This window comes from Varroa destructor, unplaced genomic scaffold (genome assembly GCF_002443255.2).
Source record: "Varroa destructor unplaced genomic scaffold, Vdes_3.0 BEIS01000005.1, whole genome shotgun sequence".
Lineage (NCBI taxonomy): Eukaryota > Metazoa > Arthropoda > Arachnida > Mesostigmata > Varroidae > Varroa > Varroa destructor.
Window position 1 is genome coordinate 20,367,627 of NW_019211458.1, and position 18,749 is coordinate 20,386,375.

Sequence of the window (18,749 nt, forward strand, 5' to 3'; positions counted from 1 at the left end):
TTGGGATCTATCTGCGAGTGCTGACAGGGAGTAAAACATATAACCATAGACACCTAAGTATCGTGCAGTAACTGGCATTGCTTGTTTGCTTCGGGAATCATCTGGGTACGACAAACCTCAGAGTTCCGGGGCTTCTCTGGATATATTGCGTTACAGTCCCGATTTTAACCACCTTAGCGTACGCCACCTTATTCTCGGCATTAAATATACGTATTTTCTATAAATTATTTCCGAAGTTAAAAAGCATATGAACATCGTATTTAGATAATACCCATTCTGAAGTCACCAAAAATTCACAATTATAACAAACCGAAAATTATTTTTATTTAAAAAAAGTACTTATTTACGCTCATACAGCATTAATCAGTCGTGTGGATGAAAACATTAACGTAGCAGCAAAGACAACGAAGCTCGTATGCCTACCTAATATGGACCCACAGACTAGCTCAGCCGAAGGCGCCAGCCAAGGTCACCGCAGCCACGATTCATGATTAACAAGTGAGCTGCAATTGGTCGCACTCCGTCAATGTGGATTCGTTTCGCTCCTTCTAAAGGTTCACGTAACTGTTCGACAATGAGTCTCAAGAAGTGGACGATATCTCGATCAGGTAGGTAGTTCTACCGTATTTTCCCGTCGAAAAACGCCTAGGCATAGCGGCCAGTTTTCCGTGCTGTTCTCCTTTCTCCGACCTCATCTCAATGTGCGTTGCTCCTTTCTTGGAACAGAATTATAAAAAAAGGATAAAAAAGAGCGAACAGGATGTACTAGCAAAAGGATAGGAACGAACAAAGTCGGCCATAAACCAACAGTAGTCAACTAACGGAAAACACCCGATAGGCAAGTTCCCTTCGTGCATCGAATCGGGAGGAAAGCCGCAGGCCTGCACGACTACGAATCCAGGGAACGATAAAGGGAGCATAGTACACGCATATCCATGCAAGAGTGAGCGTCAAGCTGCAATAAGATGGTAGCTGCCGAAGCGCTGGTGATGGCAATTCCTATCGGCAGTGCTACCACCGACAGCGTCCATCGACAGCCGTAGTCCTGGTCGAAGTGCAGATGGTAAATGATGGGGACGAGTATAGAGTCCAGAGCAGGGCAGAATAGTGCGCTAGAAATGAAAGGAGTTTAGGAAAAAGGAAGACGAAGAAAAGGCAGCGAATAGAACGAAAACCTTTTGGGATGGCAGCGGTTGGAAGAGGGTAGTTGGAGTAACGAAGAGAAGCAGGCAAGGTGGTAGGAAACCGGAAGTAGACAAAAGTTTGATTTCCGCTCGCTGCTGCTCGGTGTCGCTGAACACTGTCACCCTTGGCGCTGCTATAGCTAGTGGCGAACGACAGGGCAGCCGACTCAGCATGGCCTTCTAACTGTACCTTTCATCCTAACAGCCTGACAGTGCAGTTTTGGGTAGAAAGGTTTGGAAAAAAAATTCGTTGATTTCGCTGTAGATTACCATCCGTTGGACCTGCAGTATCATCAAAGTGGCATAAACCGAATATGGTAATTGTAGATGCGGCTTTTTAGGTTTACGCCACTTGTTGTTAGTTTCGTTGTGGATCACGCAGATCATTGTGGTCACCACGCAATGATAGTGAGGTTGTAACCCAGAACGAAGTGTAAGCACTCCGTAAGTCCGCCAGCTAAATATCCGTATAACAACGATACAGGCAGAACATACATTACCGAATGTATAGTATAACATATGCTACTGCAGATATACCGTCTCTGGCATATGAAGGTACCATATACACTTGATAGAATGAAAACCGAGCTCATGGCATCTCCTTAAGCTGTTATCCGTGTGACCACATAATATCAGAGTTTACGCAAGTAAATCTTGACTATAGTGAAGAAGTGTAAATCCTGGCGTCCTGATCTAACCTTAAGTCCAATTGAGCTATCAATTGGCTTAAGCCTTATCCAGTGATGATAGATTTATCGAATGGGGCCGAGCGACTTCAACCTGCGAATGAGCCCCTCAGAACATGGCTTGTCCAGATCCCAAAAACGGGGCTGAAAAGGAAGCGGACAGGGCAAGGCAGCGTCGTAGGGGATCCCTTGTCTTCTCGTTGCTGTCAAACCCTTAACTTTGGATCATTTCTTCAGTCAACGTAAATCTTAGAGCCAAGCCGGGCGTGCCCTCTCGTCTGTACTGAGATCAGCCGAAAGAAAGATTTTTATCTTCATGACGTTTCATGAAATCTGCTGCCTCATACGCTGTTCAAATCTAACTCTAGCCAACAACAACCACCATTTCGCCAGTAGATTGAGCTTTCTTTAACAGAGCCCTCTGGTAGCTCGACGTATAGTGTATTGTTACTAATCATTTGGGAAAGGCAGTGTTTTGAGATATCATCTAAAAAGGGCGTGATTGACTTTTGCTAGTCATTTTCTCATTTATTTCAACTATTATTATTATGGTTTGGCCTCTGTTGAGCTCATAAAAGTAGAGGATAGCAATCTTTCACATACACATGTACGTTGACAGTAATGAAAAGCAAAAATTAAATTATGCGAAGAATCAAAGGAAATAACGAAGCGCACTGACGCTCCTATCTATTTGACAAATTTTGGGCTTAATATTTTTACGTAGTATCGTAAATAATATTAGCATTTCTATTATAAGAGCCCTAATACAAAAAGTAATTTATATTGGTACACGAAATATCAATACGCATTATGTAATGATATGTACGAACATAACGGTTTATGAAGCCCAGTATTGAAAATGGCTTTACTCCCCATTTCATTCAGTTCTTCGCGTACTGGGGAAATCTATGTTTCCTCTAGCATGAATCAGAGGAAGTGAATTGCCCCAGTCCAGATGTCCCGATTCCCAGACGTTTCTCATCCTGCTTCAATTCTTTCTGTCAACTTTCGCCGATGAGTTGTTGCCAAGAAGAACCTGCATCGATATATATATATAAACATACGTCAGCTATTGGCTGGCTTCTATTTTCGCCGTTCTAAAAATATTTTTATTTTCAAAGATGCTGGATACGATAGTGGCTTTGCCTTAGGGTAACTTCAGACATCTTAAAGCCTTTAAAAACGTCCCCAAACGATTTCCAGTTGAATTCGCCTTTGTGTGGTATGGTTAGCATCGTCTGGTTTTGTTTGTTTTGGCATTAAGTTCAGAAAACAACACCAGTCAAGCTACGACGGAGGGTCGGCGAAATGGGTCGAAACTTTTGCTATTATCAGTGCGCAACTCTTAAGCGTTTTCCCAGTGAATCTGTGCACAAAATATAAAGTAATACACGCCTGTGTTTTAAATTGGTAAATATTAAGCTGTTACAAATGGTTCCAACAGGTCTTGAAATTGAACAGCTTTTGAGGGAGGCGCTGCTACCAAACCAGAAATTCTACTGGTAAGTGCTGGTCTTCTAGAATCTTGTCAGTGTAAACGGGCAGAGTCTTCTTCAGGAGAAGTCAATTCAGAAAGAAAAATCTCTTGATGACGATAATTAATGTGCAGTGGCGTAGTTTTTATTTCTCGAAGGTCACAGTGCTACGGAAATTCATCGAAAGTTGATGAAGACGTTAGAAGCCCTTGAGCGAGAACATCATGCGTAAATGGTGCAAGCATTTCAGGATTGGAGATTGAAGGGCCAGCGTATAGGTGATTATATAACTATACAAGAAGAGTAATGGCGCATTGTTCCAATCGACAAGGCTTTTTTTTTTACGAAAACAGAGTTTAGAGTCTAAAAGCTCTGTCGGCCAGAACTGGCATTTCACACACACTGAAAATGCGAGATATAACTAAAATATGGGCCCCTCGTGCATTGACCCCAGGCCAAGTGGAAATGCGGGTAGTGTACTCCACGTGCAATTTGCGGAACTTTAATTTACCGCTTTACTTTACTTTACTTTAATTTAATTACCAAAAAACCTCCTGGAGCCGTAGTCAAGGCATGGTTCAATTTCTACCACCAGCTGGAGAAAGGCCAGGCGAAAGGGTAGTGTCCCCTTGGAGAGAAATCGAGTTTGGTCGCGATGCTGAGTGGGTTCGGGCGTAAAGTGATGGTAGGACATCAAAAGCGTCTGCTACTTGAGAAAATGAAATAATGAATGCAGGCCGCTGTCTTAAGTTACTCAAGAGACTCATAAACCGCTGGCACGGCAATCGAAAGCACGCAGCCTGGTTGCTTGATGACAACGCCAGATATCATCACCATGCCCAATTATTTTCTGGATCGGGCAAACGAATATCTAATGTTGACTTCACTCCACGTATCCTCCTGATCCAAGCTTGTGTGACTATGGGGTCTTTCATGTCCCAAAAAGAGGCAAGTATCGATTCACTTTCAAAGGCTATGGATAGAGGAATTATTTTAGGAAAGCTATGTGGTTGTGCAGAAGCTGCCAAAGAATTGCGACAAGCGTGAAGAGAGTATCATCATTCCAGCCCAACTAGTTTAAAAAATATTCAGCTCTAAAGTATGCTAGATCCGCTAGACAGCTTGACAAATACTAAATAATAGCAAATAATCAGATTAGAACATTGCTTAATCGAAGCATTTGTGAATTCTGTCTAATTTCAGTTAACTATATATTTTGACACCCCATATATGATATTTGAATCGTCTTGTCTTCTAATGTGCTTACAGTTGCTTCTGCCAAACCGGTATGGAAACGCTGAACAAATTCTCGGGGTGCACCTGCCACAAAATGGAGAACCAGGACAAGTACACCGGGCGATCGTACAAGCCCGCCACACCGATGGAAAGACTCCCAACGAGAAGACTGTACTGGGTTAGTAAGCTATGATAACGGCAGTATCGGTCTCAACCGTTGGAGTGTTAGAGTAAGAAAAGTCATTAACACCAAAGCCCAGAACGTATTGAATCACGTAGCGATGGGTCTACGTACTCTTCATTCATGCATTATTAAACAAACAAGCTGCATTAAGAAAATCTGAAAATGGGTCTCCTGAGACGGGTCATAGAAATAAATTAAAAAACTATTAATTATTCAGTCAATTTATTCACTAAACTGACCTATGATTTTCACGTGAAAGAAAATTTATATCACAGATTACGCGTCTGGTTCGCTTCGTAATTCGATTTTATTTCCTTTTGCTTATATATTTATCATCTTGGCTATATAAGGACATTTTCATTAACGTGGAGGTGAATTGGATTGAACCTCCACGACCTAAAGCTCAGTCTTCTGACTGACCATTTGAATTGAAAAGCTACGCATGCCGAGATAAAGGCAAAAATAGACGGACGAAGTGCTCGCAAATAGTGCGCGCCAAATGTATCTTTCCACGCAGTACGTTGCCTAAAGTATAAAATTATCCACTATTCTTGTGGAGAGGAAGAGGACAGCGAGGCTTGTGCTTCGTAAGATGACAAAGCGATTCGGTCAAGCACCCGGCGCCTAAACAGAGAAGAAGGCAATCTAAACTCAAGAAACTCAACTCCAAATTCGGCTTCCCCTAAGCTCGTCAGCATCGTAAGGGTCCGCGCGCATCGTATACTGTTCACTTAGAAGCGATCTCTTCCACAAACGAAGCCACGACGCTGACGACTTACTCCTTGCTAAAGCGGCGATTTGGACTGCCTGTGCACTGCTGGTCTGTATTTGAGTTTTTGGTCGTACGACAATCGCATAGTTGGACCGTCAATCTACCCTGCACGGTGTACTCGAATGTCGTACTATGAATGTTTGTGTTAAACCAGCCCAACTCTAAGTAACCCTAGCGGCCAATGTTAGACGTTTAGACCCTGCGATACGACTCAGCCTCTTCTTACATCTCTGCTCTAGCTAAAGTAGCGTAGAAATCGTGGACTTTCCAGCTCATAAAGTCTCCCGCTAGGGTAATGTTGCTGTCGGGGTAGTGGTGCCAATGTTGGCCTTTGCCAGTTAGCTCTCCTATTCGACTTCCGGCATTGCTCAAGGATTCCCTTAGATATTTTCACTTCTACGTGGTTGCAAAAAAAACTACACACTGCAAAATCCCATGTTGCTAACGGACCAGGCGGCAGTCTTTAATCTACTACCGCTTTCGAGATTTGCTTATTATCCGTGACCATGCTTAGAGGCAACCAAAAGAGTTGGAGCAAAACCTAATCCCGGTGTATGGTGGTTCAGTTCACAGCCACCACACAAGGACGTGCCTACAGCTATTGGCCATCGTCCATCGTGACGAACGAGCCAAGCGTTCAGGAATAGCGTAGGGGGACGGCTCACCAACCATCTGCCTAGCTTTAAAGGCATCTGAGCGGGATAGTAGGACTTGCGCTAGCGGCCATAGCAGTTGCTGCTAGTGCTGGTAGAAGATGATATTTTTATACACGAAAGCCTCAAACACGCTGAGGGGTTGGCCGTTAAAGGATGGTAGCGACAATGATGTGTCCTCGTCTCGGCCCATTGGGATCATCCCGAGCCGCAGAGGGGTTTGGTCGACGACCAACGAAGGTCCTACTCCGGAGACAAGAACACGGCGCACACTCTGCTTGGCCAAGGATGGTATGTTCATTGACCTATTGGGTGGGCCTTTAGCATCGTGTGTAGTTAGAACAGCGACAGTGGTTCAGTCAAGGTAAAATACGAACTAAAAAATTATCCTGCTATTGTCAACCAATCCAAGATAATTTTTATAGGATATCATTAGGTATATATGCAAGTGACAGAACCATTTTATGACTCAGTCCAAGGCGAGAGTTATCTGGAACAACGTTGAATTAAAGAGATATTGACGCAAATCTGTCATACGTAAGATGCTTGTTCCAGAGGTGGTGAGCACTTAACGCGAAAATATTATTCCTGCCGTCGGATAGCATTTACGTAGTTGCAAAGACTTACAATTGATACTATTTACACTGGAATGAAGCAAAATTTTCATATCACTTAAAATAAATAGAAATTGTCTCATTTACTTCAATAGGATTATATCGAGCTAAATGCTATCACGACGACGTGTTCCTCTACTCTTTTTACTATGGAATGAAAAATGCGTAAATTGTGAACTCCTCGAAGGTCACAAATACGAATCAACCACCGGCGGTCGGTCTTTGAATCGACCACAATTTACGTGCCCTCGCCTTGGTGAGCGGAGATAAGAAACATCAGAAGTAGTATTAGTAGAAGTAGCAGAAGCCAAATAGCCAAATATAACCCCACCTACCCACTCCCTCTTCTTCTCCTCCTCTTCTCCTTGGCTTGTTTCCGTAGTATCGTCGACTTCTTTTTTCGTTACTCACCCTTACTCCCCGCCTCACTTTTCTCCATTGCCTTCCAAAACGTATCCGTTGCTGGGGTTAAGGCGGGGGGCAACACTCACTAGGCTGCTGACCCATGGATCCATGGTCGGGCCAATCGCTCACTTGGCCATTCGTTTCATGCACCGCCTTGCCCGTCTCTCCTTTTGCGTCTCCTTGTCGTTTGCCATTTTTATGCGAATCTTTCCACTTGAAGAGTCACGCTGCTGCTGCTGCCGCCGCTAGCTCTCATCCGTTCGCTTTCCTGCTTCAGCGGTAGCCAGTAGCGGTCTGAATAGGCGGCAAGCGCACGTAAGAGCAGCATTCCGGTGTTCCGGTGCACCACTGAGCTACGAACGCGTTCTCCATTCTCCTGGGGGGCATTGGGGCGCCTCCGTAGGGCGCACGCAGCATATACATAGAGCTTGCCCACGAAAGGCCTAGGAAGTACACCGGTGTTGGTAGTAGTTGTGCTACTGGTGCTGCTTTTGCTTCTGGGTTGTTGGGCCGTTAGGCCGCATGCCGTTTCACGGCAGAGCAAACGCGCGCGACTGCGGGAACACTGTTGGCGGCGACGGGGGAGGTATGGGACATGTTTCTTCCCGACGTCCTCAACCGGCAGCGCCAGTAACCATTTGGCCTTCGTAAGCCCACATGAACGCTGGTTGAATGCCGGCCCTCCTCTTCGAAATGGAGCCACAGTGGGGACAATGCAGCTAGCAGAGGTGGCGGACAACAGGAATAGGGCCTTCAAAAACGGGTGAAAAGGCTTGACTTGGGACGAATGCCAGTGCCTCGGCATTGGCTCGCATACCATTATTTCTCGCAGAAGTAGCGGCAACAGCAGATGCAGTAGGGTAGAAATGGTGAAGAAGGGGTAATGTTTTTAGGCCCATCTCCAGAAGAAAAAAGCAGGATCCGGGAAAAGAAAGAATTCCGGACGCTATAGGTTTTTGCAGTGTTGCATGCCGACTGTGTACAACAAAGAGGAACGCCTGGCAAAGAAACAGCAGCAAACCTGGATTGTAGAGACTTCAGCAAGAATTCGAATAGCTAGAGCTTGACTTGGTGAGCATTGATCAAGACCTGACAATCCGTATGAGACCCTGTATAGGTCACTTATCCCTAAACTGCTCAAACATCATTCGGAGATCCTGGGTCTACCGTTATGAATATACGGTATAACGTCCAATAGCACTGAAAAAGATGAATATTTTGCATTGTGGTGAGTAAACACGTTATTTTACTGCTCTGTAGCTCAAAGCCGATAGCTTCCTTAAGAATAACCAAAAGTTTTGTTTTCTTTGTTCAGGCAAAACCTCTACAATACTTCAGATTATCATTTATTATATTATAGCTATTTTTGTGGATCCTACGGCATCAGTTTGTTAATGGAATTATTTGATTATCATTCATAATTATCGGAATTTCTCCCATTATCTCATTTTTACCTGCGTGGGTTATATGCGTATGCTGTCCACATCGAAATGGAATGAAATATTTGCGTGGCATTGTGTTGCTAATTGGTATGCTTAAAAACCCGCTATAAGACTTCCTTTGCACCAGGTAGATCTGGTAACAATAAACACCGTTAACGTTTTGATGCTTGCTGATTGCAGCTTTTCAACATCGCTAGTCGTTTTAAAGTGGCTTTTGATAGCCGACGACGAAAACCGTTTGCAATGGGGTAAACATCTGGTGGCAAGGAAGGCGGCCTTCTGTAGCCGTTGCCTACGGCTGCGACGTAGCGATGGGACTTTCCCCAGCGCCTAACCCCAATGTCCTCAAGACCGACGGCCGACAAAAAGTATCTAGACCAAGGGTACATTGCTCTCACGAATGGCTCTACCGTGTGCCTTTTCGAGTGGCGAACTGAGACGAGCACGAAACCATCTACAGAAAAGTGGCGTATCTCGCGAGCTGGCAGACATTGTCATAACGTCGGTGTTAGATATTGTACGTTCTTATGTGCAGATGTGGTTTGTCCTTCGGGGAAATAGCGAATGTGCTGTATGCGTGTACGTTAAGTCAACGCTTGTTAGCGGAAATACCGCTTCGTTAAATCTATGTCGTTTCTATCACATGTGCATGCATGTAGAGGTCTCGGTGTTCACTCACGCGTAATTCACAGCTAAAACTATAGGAAACAAGGAAATAAAGATTAGCCCACCATTTGAAGTGGTACAGCCAACGATCTGAACTGCTCTATTCTGTTTAAAACTTAACTGAGGTATAACAAAAGTAAGGGCAGCAGAGAAAGCAGGGAAGCGGATCGGTGCCTATTAACTGATTAAGTATGATTAATTTGGCAGGCTTAGAATATATAAAGCCTAGCTTTGCAAATGACACGCTTTTACCTAAAACCTTATCAAAAAGTGCAACTATTGTAAGCCTTTGCTGACTTGGTCAACGCCAACATTTCTATCAGTTTTATGTCGCTTTTAATGCTTTTGACAAGTAGCCGATTCGATTGAATGAAAGCAATAAGAACAATTTGATCCACAAATATTCACACGCGATCGTAGCACAACTGCAACCGGAGTGCATGAGCTCGTGCGCCGTGCGTATCAATGTCTGCTTTTCGTTCTCAGACGGTATCTAAAGAGAACGTTTGTTCATTTATATGGGAAATCCCTCTTTCTTTGTTTTCCTTACAAACTAGAGTGCGTATGGTGATTTCGGGGCTAAGTCCGAACCAACGGTAAAAATACCATCGAACGACGGTATGTTTGTCTTCAGCGTAAAGCTGTTGTTCTTGCTACCATGCCCATTCTGCGTGTTCATGCCGTTTCTCGCCTGCTTAGGCCAGTGTCATCGCCCCGCAACCCGATTCAGTGTTGCAAGATGCTGGAGCGACGAAGCGAACACATAACGGAAATTTCGGAGAGAAAAGATTGATGAACATGGTGGCGGAGACAGCGTCTCTGCACGATACTGGCGTTGGTGGTTAGCGCGTAGTCAGGAAACGTTTCACAGAGTGCATTCAGCCAATGCGTGTATATCGAACGGGAGTCCAATCAACCTGGCTTTGCTCCTTCTATTTCCATTCATCTTTTCGTTTTTGTTGTCGTAAAGCTCCACATCGCCTACATCTCTTCGTACACACGTTTGCACTAAGAATCGCGAGCTCCCTACTTGTGGGGAGACGAGAATGGAAGATGACGGCAAGCTGAGTACGTCTTGCAATCTTGCAAGACAACGCCTTTAATAGTTACGATGACTGCAAATACTAAATAGAGGAAAATAGTAGAGAATGCTTGCCATTTTAACTTTTCGTTACAAACAAAGCTTTAATGGACTGTTTCGAGCCTCTGAAAGGTGCATTGCACAGCGATATGTACTATTTAGTATACGTACGATATATATCTATATATACTTTCTTGTTTTCAGTTCTGGGATGGCTTAGATAAAAAAAAAGTGCTTGAGACCGTGTCATTGATATATATTCCACGCTGTGTCATGGGCAAGATAGAGCCGGGATGTTTGTACCAGCGTGTTATACATGTTATTTGTCGATCTCGGATGCCTCCTTGAGGCACTAAATATGGTGGCTTATTTTAATTTTGACAGCACTGTATGTCATGCGCGCTATTGTTGTGCATATTCTATTCTACAAGTGTATAGTAGCCAAAAGTCGTAACTCTTTCGAGTAGGTTAACCCGCATGAGTCGTGTAGCCGAAGGCAAAATAGACGGATTGCTCCTTCGCTGCGTGGCTACTTCTTGGCTAAAACCGCGGCCACTCACTCCTTTGATGTCTGTCCGCCTTCGTCTACCAATTTTCTCTAGCTTTGGTCCCCGCCCAACAACAAATCGCCTTTGGCGAGCCGCAAGCTCCCCTGGCGCGCCGTACTAACGAAAAGAACCAACGAGTACATCCAAAGGTGGCCCTCGGCAGACGCCAAGCCGCTGGTTTACTCCTTGCGGGCTTTCTGCTACGGGTAACGGCAGTAGCTACTGTGGACTTGTAATCTTGTATTAGTAAAGGCACCCGGGAACAAGCGTTGGACTGTAAAACCTTGCGGCCGAATAGAGTTTTCGAGTTTTCCCATATTGAATATAAACTACCCCTGTAAGATCTACCCCCTCCCCCAAATAATTGACTTATGTGGCTATAATTAAACAATTTATGATCTAGATTTGACCGGAGAGCAACTGGTAGGGATACAGGGGATACAAAAGGTTACTATTTTTATTCCAAGTAAGGGAAACACAGTAGAATTAGGATACCATAAGGCTTCATGTAGCTACTCTAAGGATAGTAGAGAGCGAGAGCTAGAAAAGCCGAAGAAATTAGATGATCATTTCACAACAACATGCGCTCGTACATATAAACCTAAAGTGTTTATTTACTTTCCCTATAATACATATAGCGAAATTATAAAAAAATAACCATTCGTGTGCATAAACTTAATATATACAGCACATATATATAAGCACAGAATATACATTAACTATCTATGTCTATAGCTTCCTGCGACCCATACTGTTCACAGCACACTTTAATAGTTCTCCTTTATTAATAGCTCAATCTACATATAAAGAAGATCATATAAAAAAGCCCTCCCTTTCCAAGCCTGGAAACCAGCAGCTGGGCTAGTCAATTAATACCTAATCCATAATGGACCAGAAAAGAAGGGTATAATATTACCGCAGACGAAAGCGTCCCACCTTTTCCCTAAGTCATTCCCCCAATCGCGGCACGTCCGCTACATCATCCCAGCCACAGTCTTGACCGGTGGAGGCTTTGGTTGCACCTACCGACTTCCGCATTTGAACATCTATTAACGTTAAAGCATTTTCGTGCGCCTTCCGTTTTCTATTTCTCTATTTTTCTACGGATGCCATTGTCGTTCTTGTTGTTCTGTTGCCTTCGCATTACAGCAGATCATCTCAAGCGCATCGCCTCCGAAGCCAAACAAGCCCAGGACGGAAAAATGGAGCTTGGAGGTTTCAAGGACAATAGCGCTAATAATGGTGTTCCGAATGCTAAGAAAATGGCCGAAACACCTCCGCCATCCTACAGTTCACTCGAAATTAGCGTGCAGTGCGGCCTAGGCGGCAACGCTCCCGCAGGCGGAGCCAATGGAAATACAGCGACTGATGGACCTGGTCCTGTTATCGGAGTTGGCGGAACTGTAAACGCGACGCCTGGACTACAACCCGAAACGACAGCCGCAAGTCTGGAATATCGAGACGGAGTGCCAGCACAACCGGGTGAGCGAACCATGAGAGAACGACAACCGCTACCACTGCTGCAACAGCAACTTCACTTCCAACAGACCGTTCCAGCTAGCGACAGGACCGAACGCACGGAACGTCCGCCATCATACGATACGGCGCTCTGCCGCCTTGTCGAAAACGCCGCTGGGAGTGGTGTTGAAGAGCAAGGCGCTGTCGGTGGTATAGCTATGACTGTCGAGGCACCGTCGCAGAAAGTGTCTGCCGGAAATAACAAAACGAAGGAGACATCTACCAGAAAACTAGCTGTTGCTGATGTAGATAAGTAGGTAGCTAGCAGTAAACAAGCAGAGGTGTGAAATACTAGATTTCCTAGTCCTCCGGCGGATAGGGACAATGACTAAGCGCAGAAGAAAGAAGCGAGAATTAAGTGCAAAAACCTTCAACTGATTACCAGTAAATCGACTGATTGGACGATGAATCATACAGATAACGGGTTTCTGCGGCAAAAGGAAACGGGAATACAACAGAAAATTATGACCAAATCGAATGCAAACGACACATCTGAAGGTATGGACGAATGGACACAAGCATCTGATGATCATGTGGGCAATTACGTAATGAAGACAGGTACTAAATAGGTGAAACGTTAACAAATGGAGTAATCGAAGTAAGCGATGCATCGTATCTCAATAATATGTGCAGCACCGTCTTATATATTTTTGACTGCATCCGCGGTGTTGTCTTCTTTGAGTAGCGAACTCATTTAATTGTTACAATGATACAAGATGTCTGCCGTGTGCTGTTTGTACGTTGCGCAAAAGTGCAGAGTAGAGAAAAATCACGAAATTTATCAAATAATCTACTGTACTAAAAAGGAGACGGCAAAAAAACACTGTCACAAGCTTTTGGTTACTGCGCACGTGGATGGGCTCTTGGCACAAGGCAACGTATAGAATCTAAAAGATGGCACAGGCAGATGAATGAGGAAGAGACGAAATAAACAAGTAACAAACTAGCCACATAGTCTGCAGATGCATTGTAGAATTTCGACAGTATCCGTTTGGTCTGCTTTGCTTCGTGGCCGCAGGCCGCAAGAACAGATATAACTATCGTGGCAATACGAAGCAGGGGTAATATTCTAGTGATTAACACCTCTATCTCTATACATACATAACCCGTCATTCGTTGGCACCTGAGAAGGTCGCACGCTTAAAGGGAATGATGGCGTATAAAAATTGCGACGATAAGAACGTTCTACAAAGTACGCCGGAAGGTTTATCTAGGCCTTGAGCAAAAGATAGAGGAGGCGAGTCTGCATCGGCAACAGGCTAGCCTAAAAAATACGGTTCTTTATTATATACATACAGACTAGTAGGAAACTGTATAGGTATACATGCCTTATGCGATTGATGTATATATTAGCACATAAGCCGAAGATTGGAACGGATGTGGGCCGGTCTGGTAAGATACTAGTTTCAGATCATAATCTTGATTGATAACAAATGGAGTTGCAGACGGTGACCGCTCTCAGTCGAGGATAACCAACAGGCGTTTTATATTTCGGTGCCTTTCTAAGCCGAAGTCGACCATCTCGTTGGGCGACCACTTAACGAAATAGGTTAGGTTTGGCCCCCATGCGTTTTAGTTTTACGAAGTCATAACTATCATTGTTTAGCTATTACTATTACTGAAGCCTTTCTAGATAAAGTGAACAATATAAATAAATGATAATATGATTGCTAACCTGTAAAAAGATTGTGTACAGTATTGTAGAGTTAGCATTTAACAATAACAACAAAGCAAATGAATCTAATCCGCCAGCAACAGATTCTGAAAGAATACTTCGACTGCTGTGCGGGTTCTCTGAGGTGCAATTGCGACGTAACTGTATAAACTTGTGATAAACTCTAGGTAGCTAATAGTAGACAGAGGCTGTATTTAGACAAAGCTTAAAACCCACTCGCTCCCAAGGCCCGTGTGTATATGTACAACACCTGTCTTACGCAAGACTCCCTCGCTTGACGTGGTGCCCCGCCTACCTCACTGTCGTATAATCAGCGCTCTGCTTGTGTATTGATCTTTTTCTGCAAGCCCTCTGATTACATCCTTCCTAAGATGCTTTATTTTAATGGCTGCTTTGCTGACCACTGAACTGATACCGAAGTAGCTATAAGCAACTTGTAGCTTCCCAAACGCTTATAGTTTCGCATCGCACCACGAAAAGTCGAGGGGGGGAGACGGCGTAGTTTAGCCGGCCGAAATTGTGAAAACTATATTGTTCTTCACACTCATATCGGGGTGGGATCTTTGCAAAATAGTGAAATAACATATAAATGAATAGATAGGTACGTTTCCTTTATCCCCAACAAGAAGTTAGAACAAAGTCATAGAAAACTTAGTGAAAAGAGCGAGTGTAACCGGTACCACCTGCTAGCCCCCATTAACTTCGGATTGGCTGCTGCAAAAGTTCGATGTCGTTGCCTAGAAAACCCTAGCCTAACGACGAAACCGAATGCATGCATAGTTGAAGCCACAAGAGAACCGCCAATGCCTACTGGTCGACCCAGCCAGTTTTCCCCTGTACGTATTTTACCTATGCACCCCCCGTGACGATGGCGCTTCTTCCATTAACTTAGCTGTTGCGCCTATTTGTAAGAGTGACATTTATAAGGTGGTGTTAGTGACACAGAAGGAACGGAGTTCAGCGTGCCTTTTGCGACGGCTGTTCCCGCAGTGGAGACAATGGATTCACCATCAGCTCACTCTCGCTTATTCTGCCCGTGTTGTCTTCTGTCTCTATAAATGGTACCTTAAACTGATTCTGTAGAGACGTTCGCTTGTCAGAGTATCATCTGAGGAACAACAACTAAATCTTTCAGCGCAACTATTGTCCATATCTGATTGACGAAGGCTATTTGGTGTACTGTGGTTACAGCTGGTAACGACGCTGCGTTGGCAGCTTAGGAACTGGATCATACGTGTTTTTTGCTGTCCTTTGTGCTTTTTAATTGTAACCTCATGAACTTCAATGATAATTTTCCAGCGTATGGTGTCAGTGCTGTGACACGGTTCTGTCACTTTCAATCGAAGTGTAATCCACAGCGAACTGATCAGTTCACAGCGCTGGCTATAAGACCTTTCTTTCGTCATCATTAGTCATAGTTGACTTCGAGAATACTTTTCATATTGACATACAAGTTCGTAGAAACTTCCCGCTTGGAACACGCATGTACTCTAAAGCTTAAATACATTCTCCCACGAGCAGCGGAATAAGGAAGTTCCGACCAAGCTCCCCTGTCTCTATCGTATGGCTTCGTCCTTTGTTGAGGACGTAGCAACTTTTTGATACTTCATGGTTCGACACACGTTTGTTTGTGAAGCATATTTGTGCGCGAGTGAGTCTCGGAAAGAGGGGGAACTGTCAATAGGAGAAGGATGAATTGATACCGTGTTCTTGATATAGGTGACAAAATTCAGTGACGTAATAGACCTGGCAAATACCACAATGCGAACATCATAACAATCACAGATAAATGTTATACGAACTAACAACGATTAATGTAATTATTACATTGCTACTATTATCAGTGGCACAACTGGTCATAGTTATCCGATAGTGTTAGTGCCATTGAATATATTGTTGTCAATGGGAGGAAACGAGCCGCTGTGACAACGTTATGCGATGGGATAGATTGAAAGAAGTATAAGTACGATCATTGTTATTACTATAATTAGGGGGTAAGCGCGGAATATTCAAATGCGGCACTGATGTTAATTATACTAATGCGATAAAAGGAACAATGCCGTAACTATAGTCATGGCCGTGATTACAATGTTACTATCACCGTATGTATGTTTATGCTAATACTAAGATATAATATAGCTATAGCCTGTACGGGAGTGTACACCTCAGTATTGTCACACTATTGTTTGGTTGGCGATGATCAAGGCGCAGCGAAGACCATTGAAGGCGATGACCTATTAGAAAATAGAGAAAGAACTCGATCATTATAGCCAATGATGAAATCGCACCAAGAGAAAAGAGTATTGGAAATGTAATGCTACCTACGATTTATGGCACGCCTAGACCAGGCACGTTGGGTATTCGGGGAGATTAGCTCGCTACGTCTGCAATATTCGATTGGGATGTGGGAATGCCGTGGGAAGCCACGGCAAAGGATGAACGATAACGAAAACGCTAAAAGCAATGACAATTAGATTGATTCAAGGAAATACCACGGCGCGCTATAGCAGATCAGCTATTCCATGCCTAACTCTATTCTTCCGAGTGGTCCAGTATACCAAGATCTGAAAGCTAAATTACCGAACAGTGCCCATAACTAAAATCGACACAGCAGGCAGAGATCCAGGCGTGCACGATAACTGACGTGACCAACCGTCAAACAGAAGCGAAGAAGTCAATGCGTATATAGCTAGCTGCTAGTAGTGCTTATGACTATAAATTACCACGATGATCCAATTATTTGTGAATCGCGTCTACACGAGTTACAGTTGCCCTCGTGAAATAGCGGGAAGTTATGGGTATACTCTACGCAACCTCGATGAAACGCTTACTATCGCTGAGAGAACGGCGAAGAGGAGAAAAATCACAGGTTGATGTTTGCCTGAATTAAAACATATAGTTGAAGGCAATGAGAAACAAAAATCAGGTATGGAACGGTCAGGTATTAATCATTGTTGTTTGTTTGTTTGTTTGTTTGTTCACGACACCTTCGTGCAGACGCTATGAGTTGACAAGATGAGTGAAAATTTAACAAAGAAAGCATTGAATTGAAACAGTTAATCGTAAAAAAAAAAACTGATGAGAGTTTGGTGAGACGCTGTGGGTAAAGGAACACTATGAAATTTATGACAAAGGCGACGAGGATATCAAAGTTAATGTTAATAATACTAAGAAGAAGATATTACTAAATAAAAATATAACCAGAATTAATTGAATTAGTTTCCTCTTTAAACAGTATCTCTATAGGTAATGTATGTTATAGTTATGAGAACAACATGATCGCCTATACGACGATGCTCTAGTGGGCACTGGGTCGCAGGAGACCCTAATGTTCTATTGAAGTTTTTTTTTTTTTTAATGTATTTACTTTATGCATTTAGATACGAATTGTTCGTTTGCAGCAAATTTTAAACAATTAAAGGTAAAGCTTACTTGAAACAAAATGTTTGAAAACTATTCAACGTCGTTAAATTTTTAGTAGGAAAAACTAAGGCAATTTTTTGGTAGTAATTCATCAAGTGGTTACTGTGATCTTCACGATGCGAAAATATACATTTTGTGCTCTGAAGTCAATCTGTTACGCGAATGTGTACGGCCATCTTGTATTCATACTATCCCATGGTTATGGATGGGTAATTTTTTTTAGAGAATACGTACGTTCGCAACTAACTGCACACGAGCCCAGCGGCACTGCTTCTTTTCCCAGCTATTAAATGGCTATAACAACCGGGACTTTTCATAACTCGTTCGGAACGAAATTTACTAACTTATTGTTAGATCTGTTTCATGTCTAGTTCTGGCTATTTTGTATAATAAATGCTAGATATTCATACATCATTTCATTAATCTTATCGCAGCAGGTACCTATATAGACATTCTAATCTTCTACTTGATTGATTTAGCTATATGTTTTTCTTCAGACCAGACTACTTCCATTAAAACCATTTTCATAGGGTTGGTACAGAGAAACCTTGGGAGCGCTCTCTTCACAATTTGCGCCCGCTTTCGATCAGGTCCAGATTAACTAGAGCGTTAGGATCCCTACGGTAACCGTAATTATCTTTTCTAATATAGGATTGGCGTTTCTCGATTTCGGTCCTCAAGAGAGTCAGCCCCGACCTATTTTCGGGGCAATACAATACGCGCTGCATTGACCTAAATTTTAGAACGTCGTCGATAGCCAGTTTGTAGATGCAGTCGTGCTCTACACAGGGGAATCGATACCAGTTATTTGGCATACTACATTTGTGGTCGGGCCTTTTGATCACCTCGAACCGGTCCTGGTTAGTAACAGCACAGTAGAAAAGTAGATGCTTAACAATGATGCCCAAATGGGCCAAACATGTTATTATTCAAAATTGTTTTATGAGACGTTGATTTCGGCAATTCCAGTCAAGAACGCTTTTTGACGGGTACGCTTTGTTCGTTACGAAAAAGGACGTCTTAGGAACCATTTAAGGAAAGTGGAGATGATAAGGGTAGAAAACCCGCACGCGGATTTTTCTTAGCCAAACACGAAAACTACTAGCTCTTACCAAACAGCGTCTATACAAAATGGACCAGTATTTAGAGATACCTGAAAGCAAACGAATGTGAAGGTTAGAAGGACA

General features: G+C 43.4%; 1 protein-coding gene across 8 annotated transcripts in view; it reads left to right on the forward strand.

The window, feature by feature from the left end:
* Positions 1-17,349, forward strand: part of LOC111251469 (uncharacterized) — a 183,330-nt gene extending 165,981 nt beyond the window's left edge. For 7 of the 8 annotated variants that reach the window (XM_022808061.2, XM_086990359.1, XM_086990358.1 and 4 more), the window contains 2 exons: positions 4,615-4,759; positions 12,096-17,349. In XM_022808061.2, the coding sequence (XP_022663796.1) occupies positions 4,615-4,759; positions 12,096-12,721 (771 nt within the window). In that variant the 3' untranslated portion in view covers positions 12,722-17,349. The remainder of the gene's footprint in view (positions 1-4,614; positions 4,760-12,095) is intronic. The other variant, XM_022808060.2, reaches the window with a different exon arrangement.
* Positions 17,350-18,749: the final 1,400 nt, after the last annotated feature.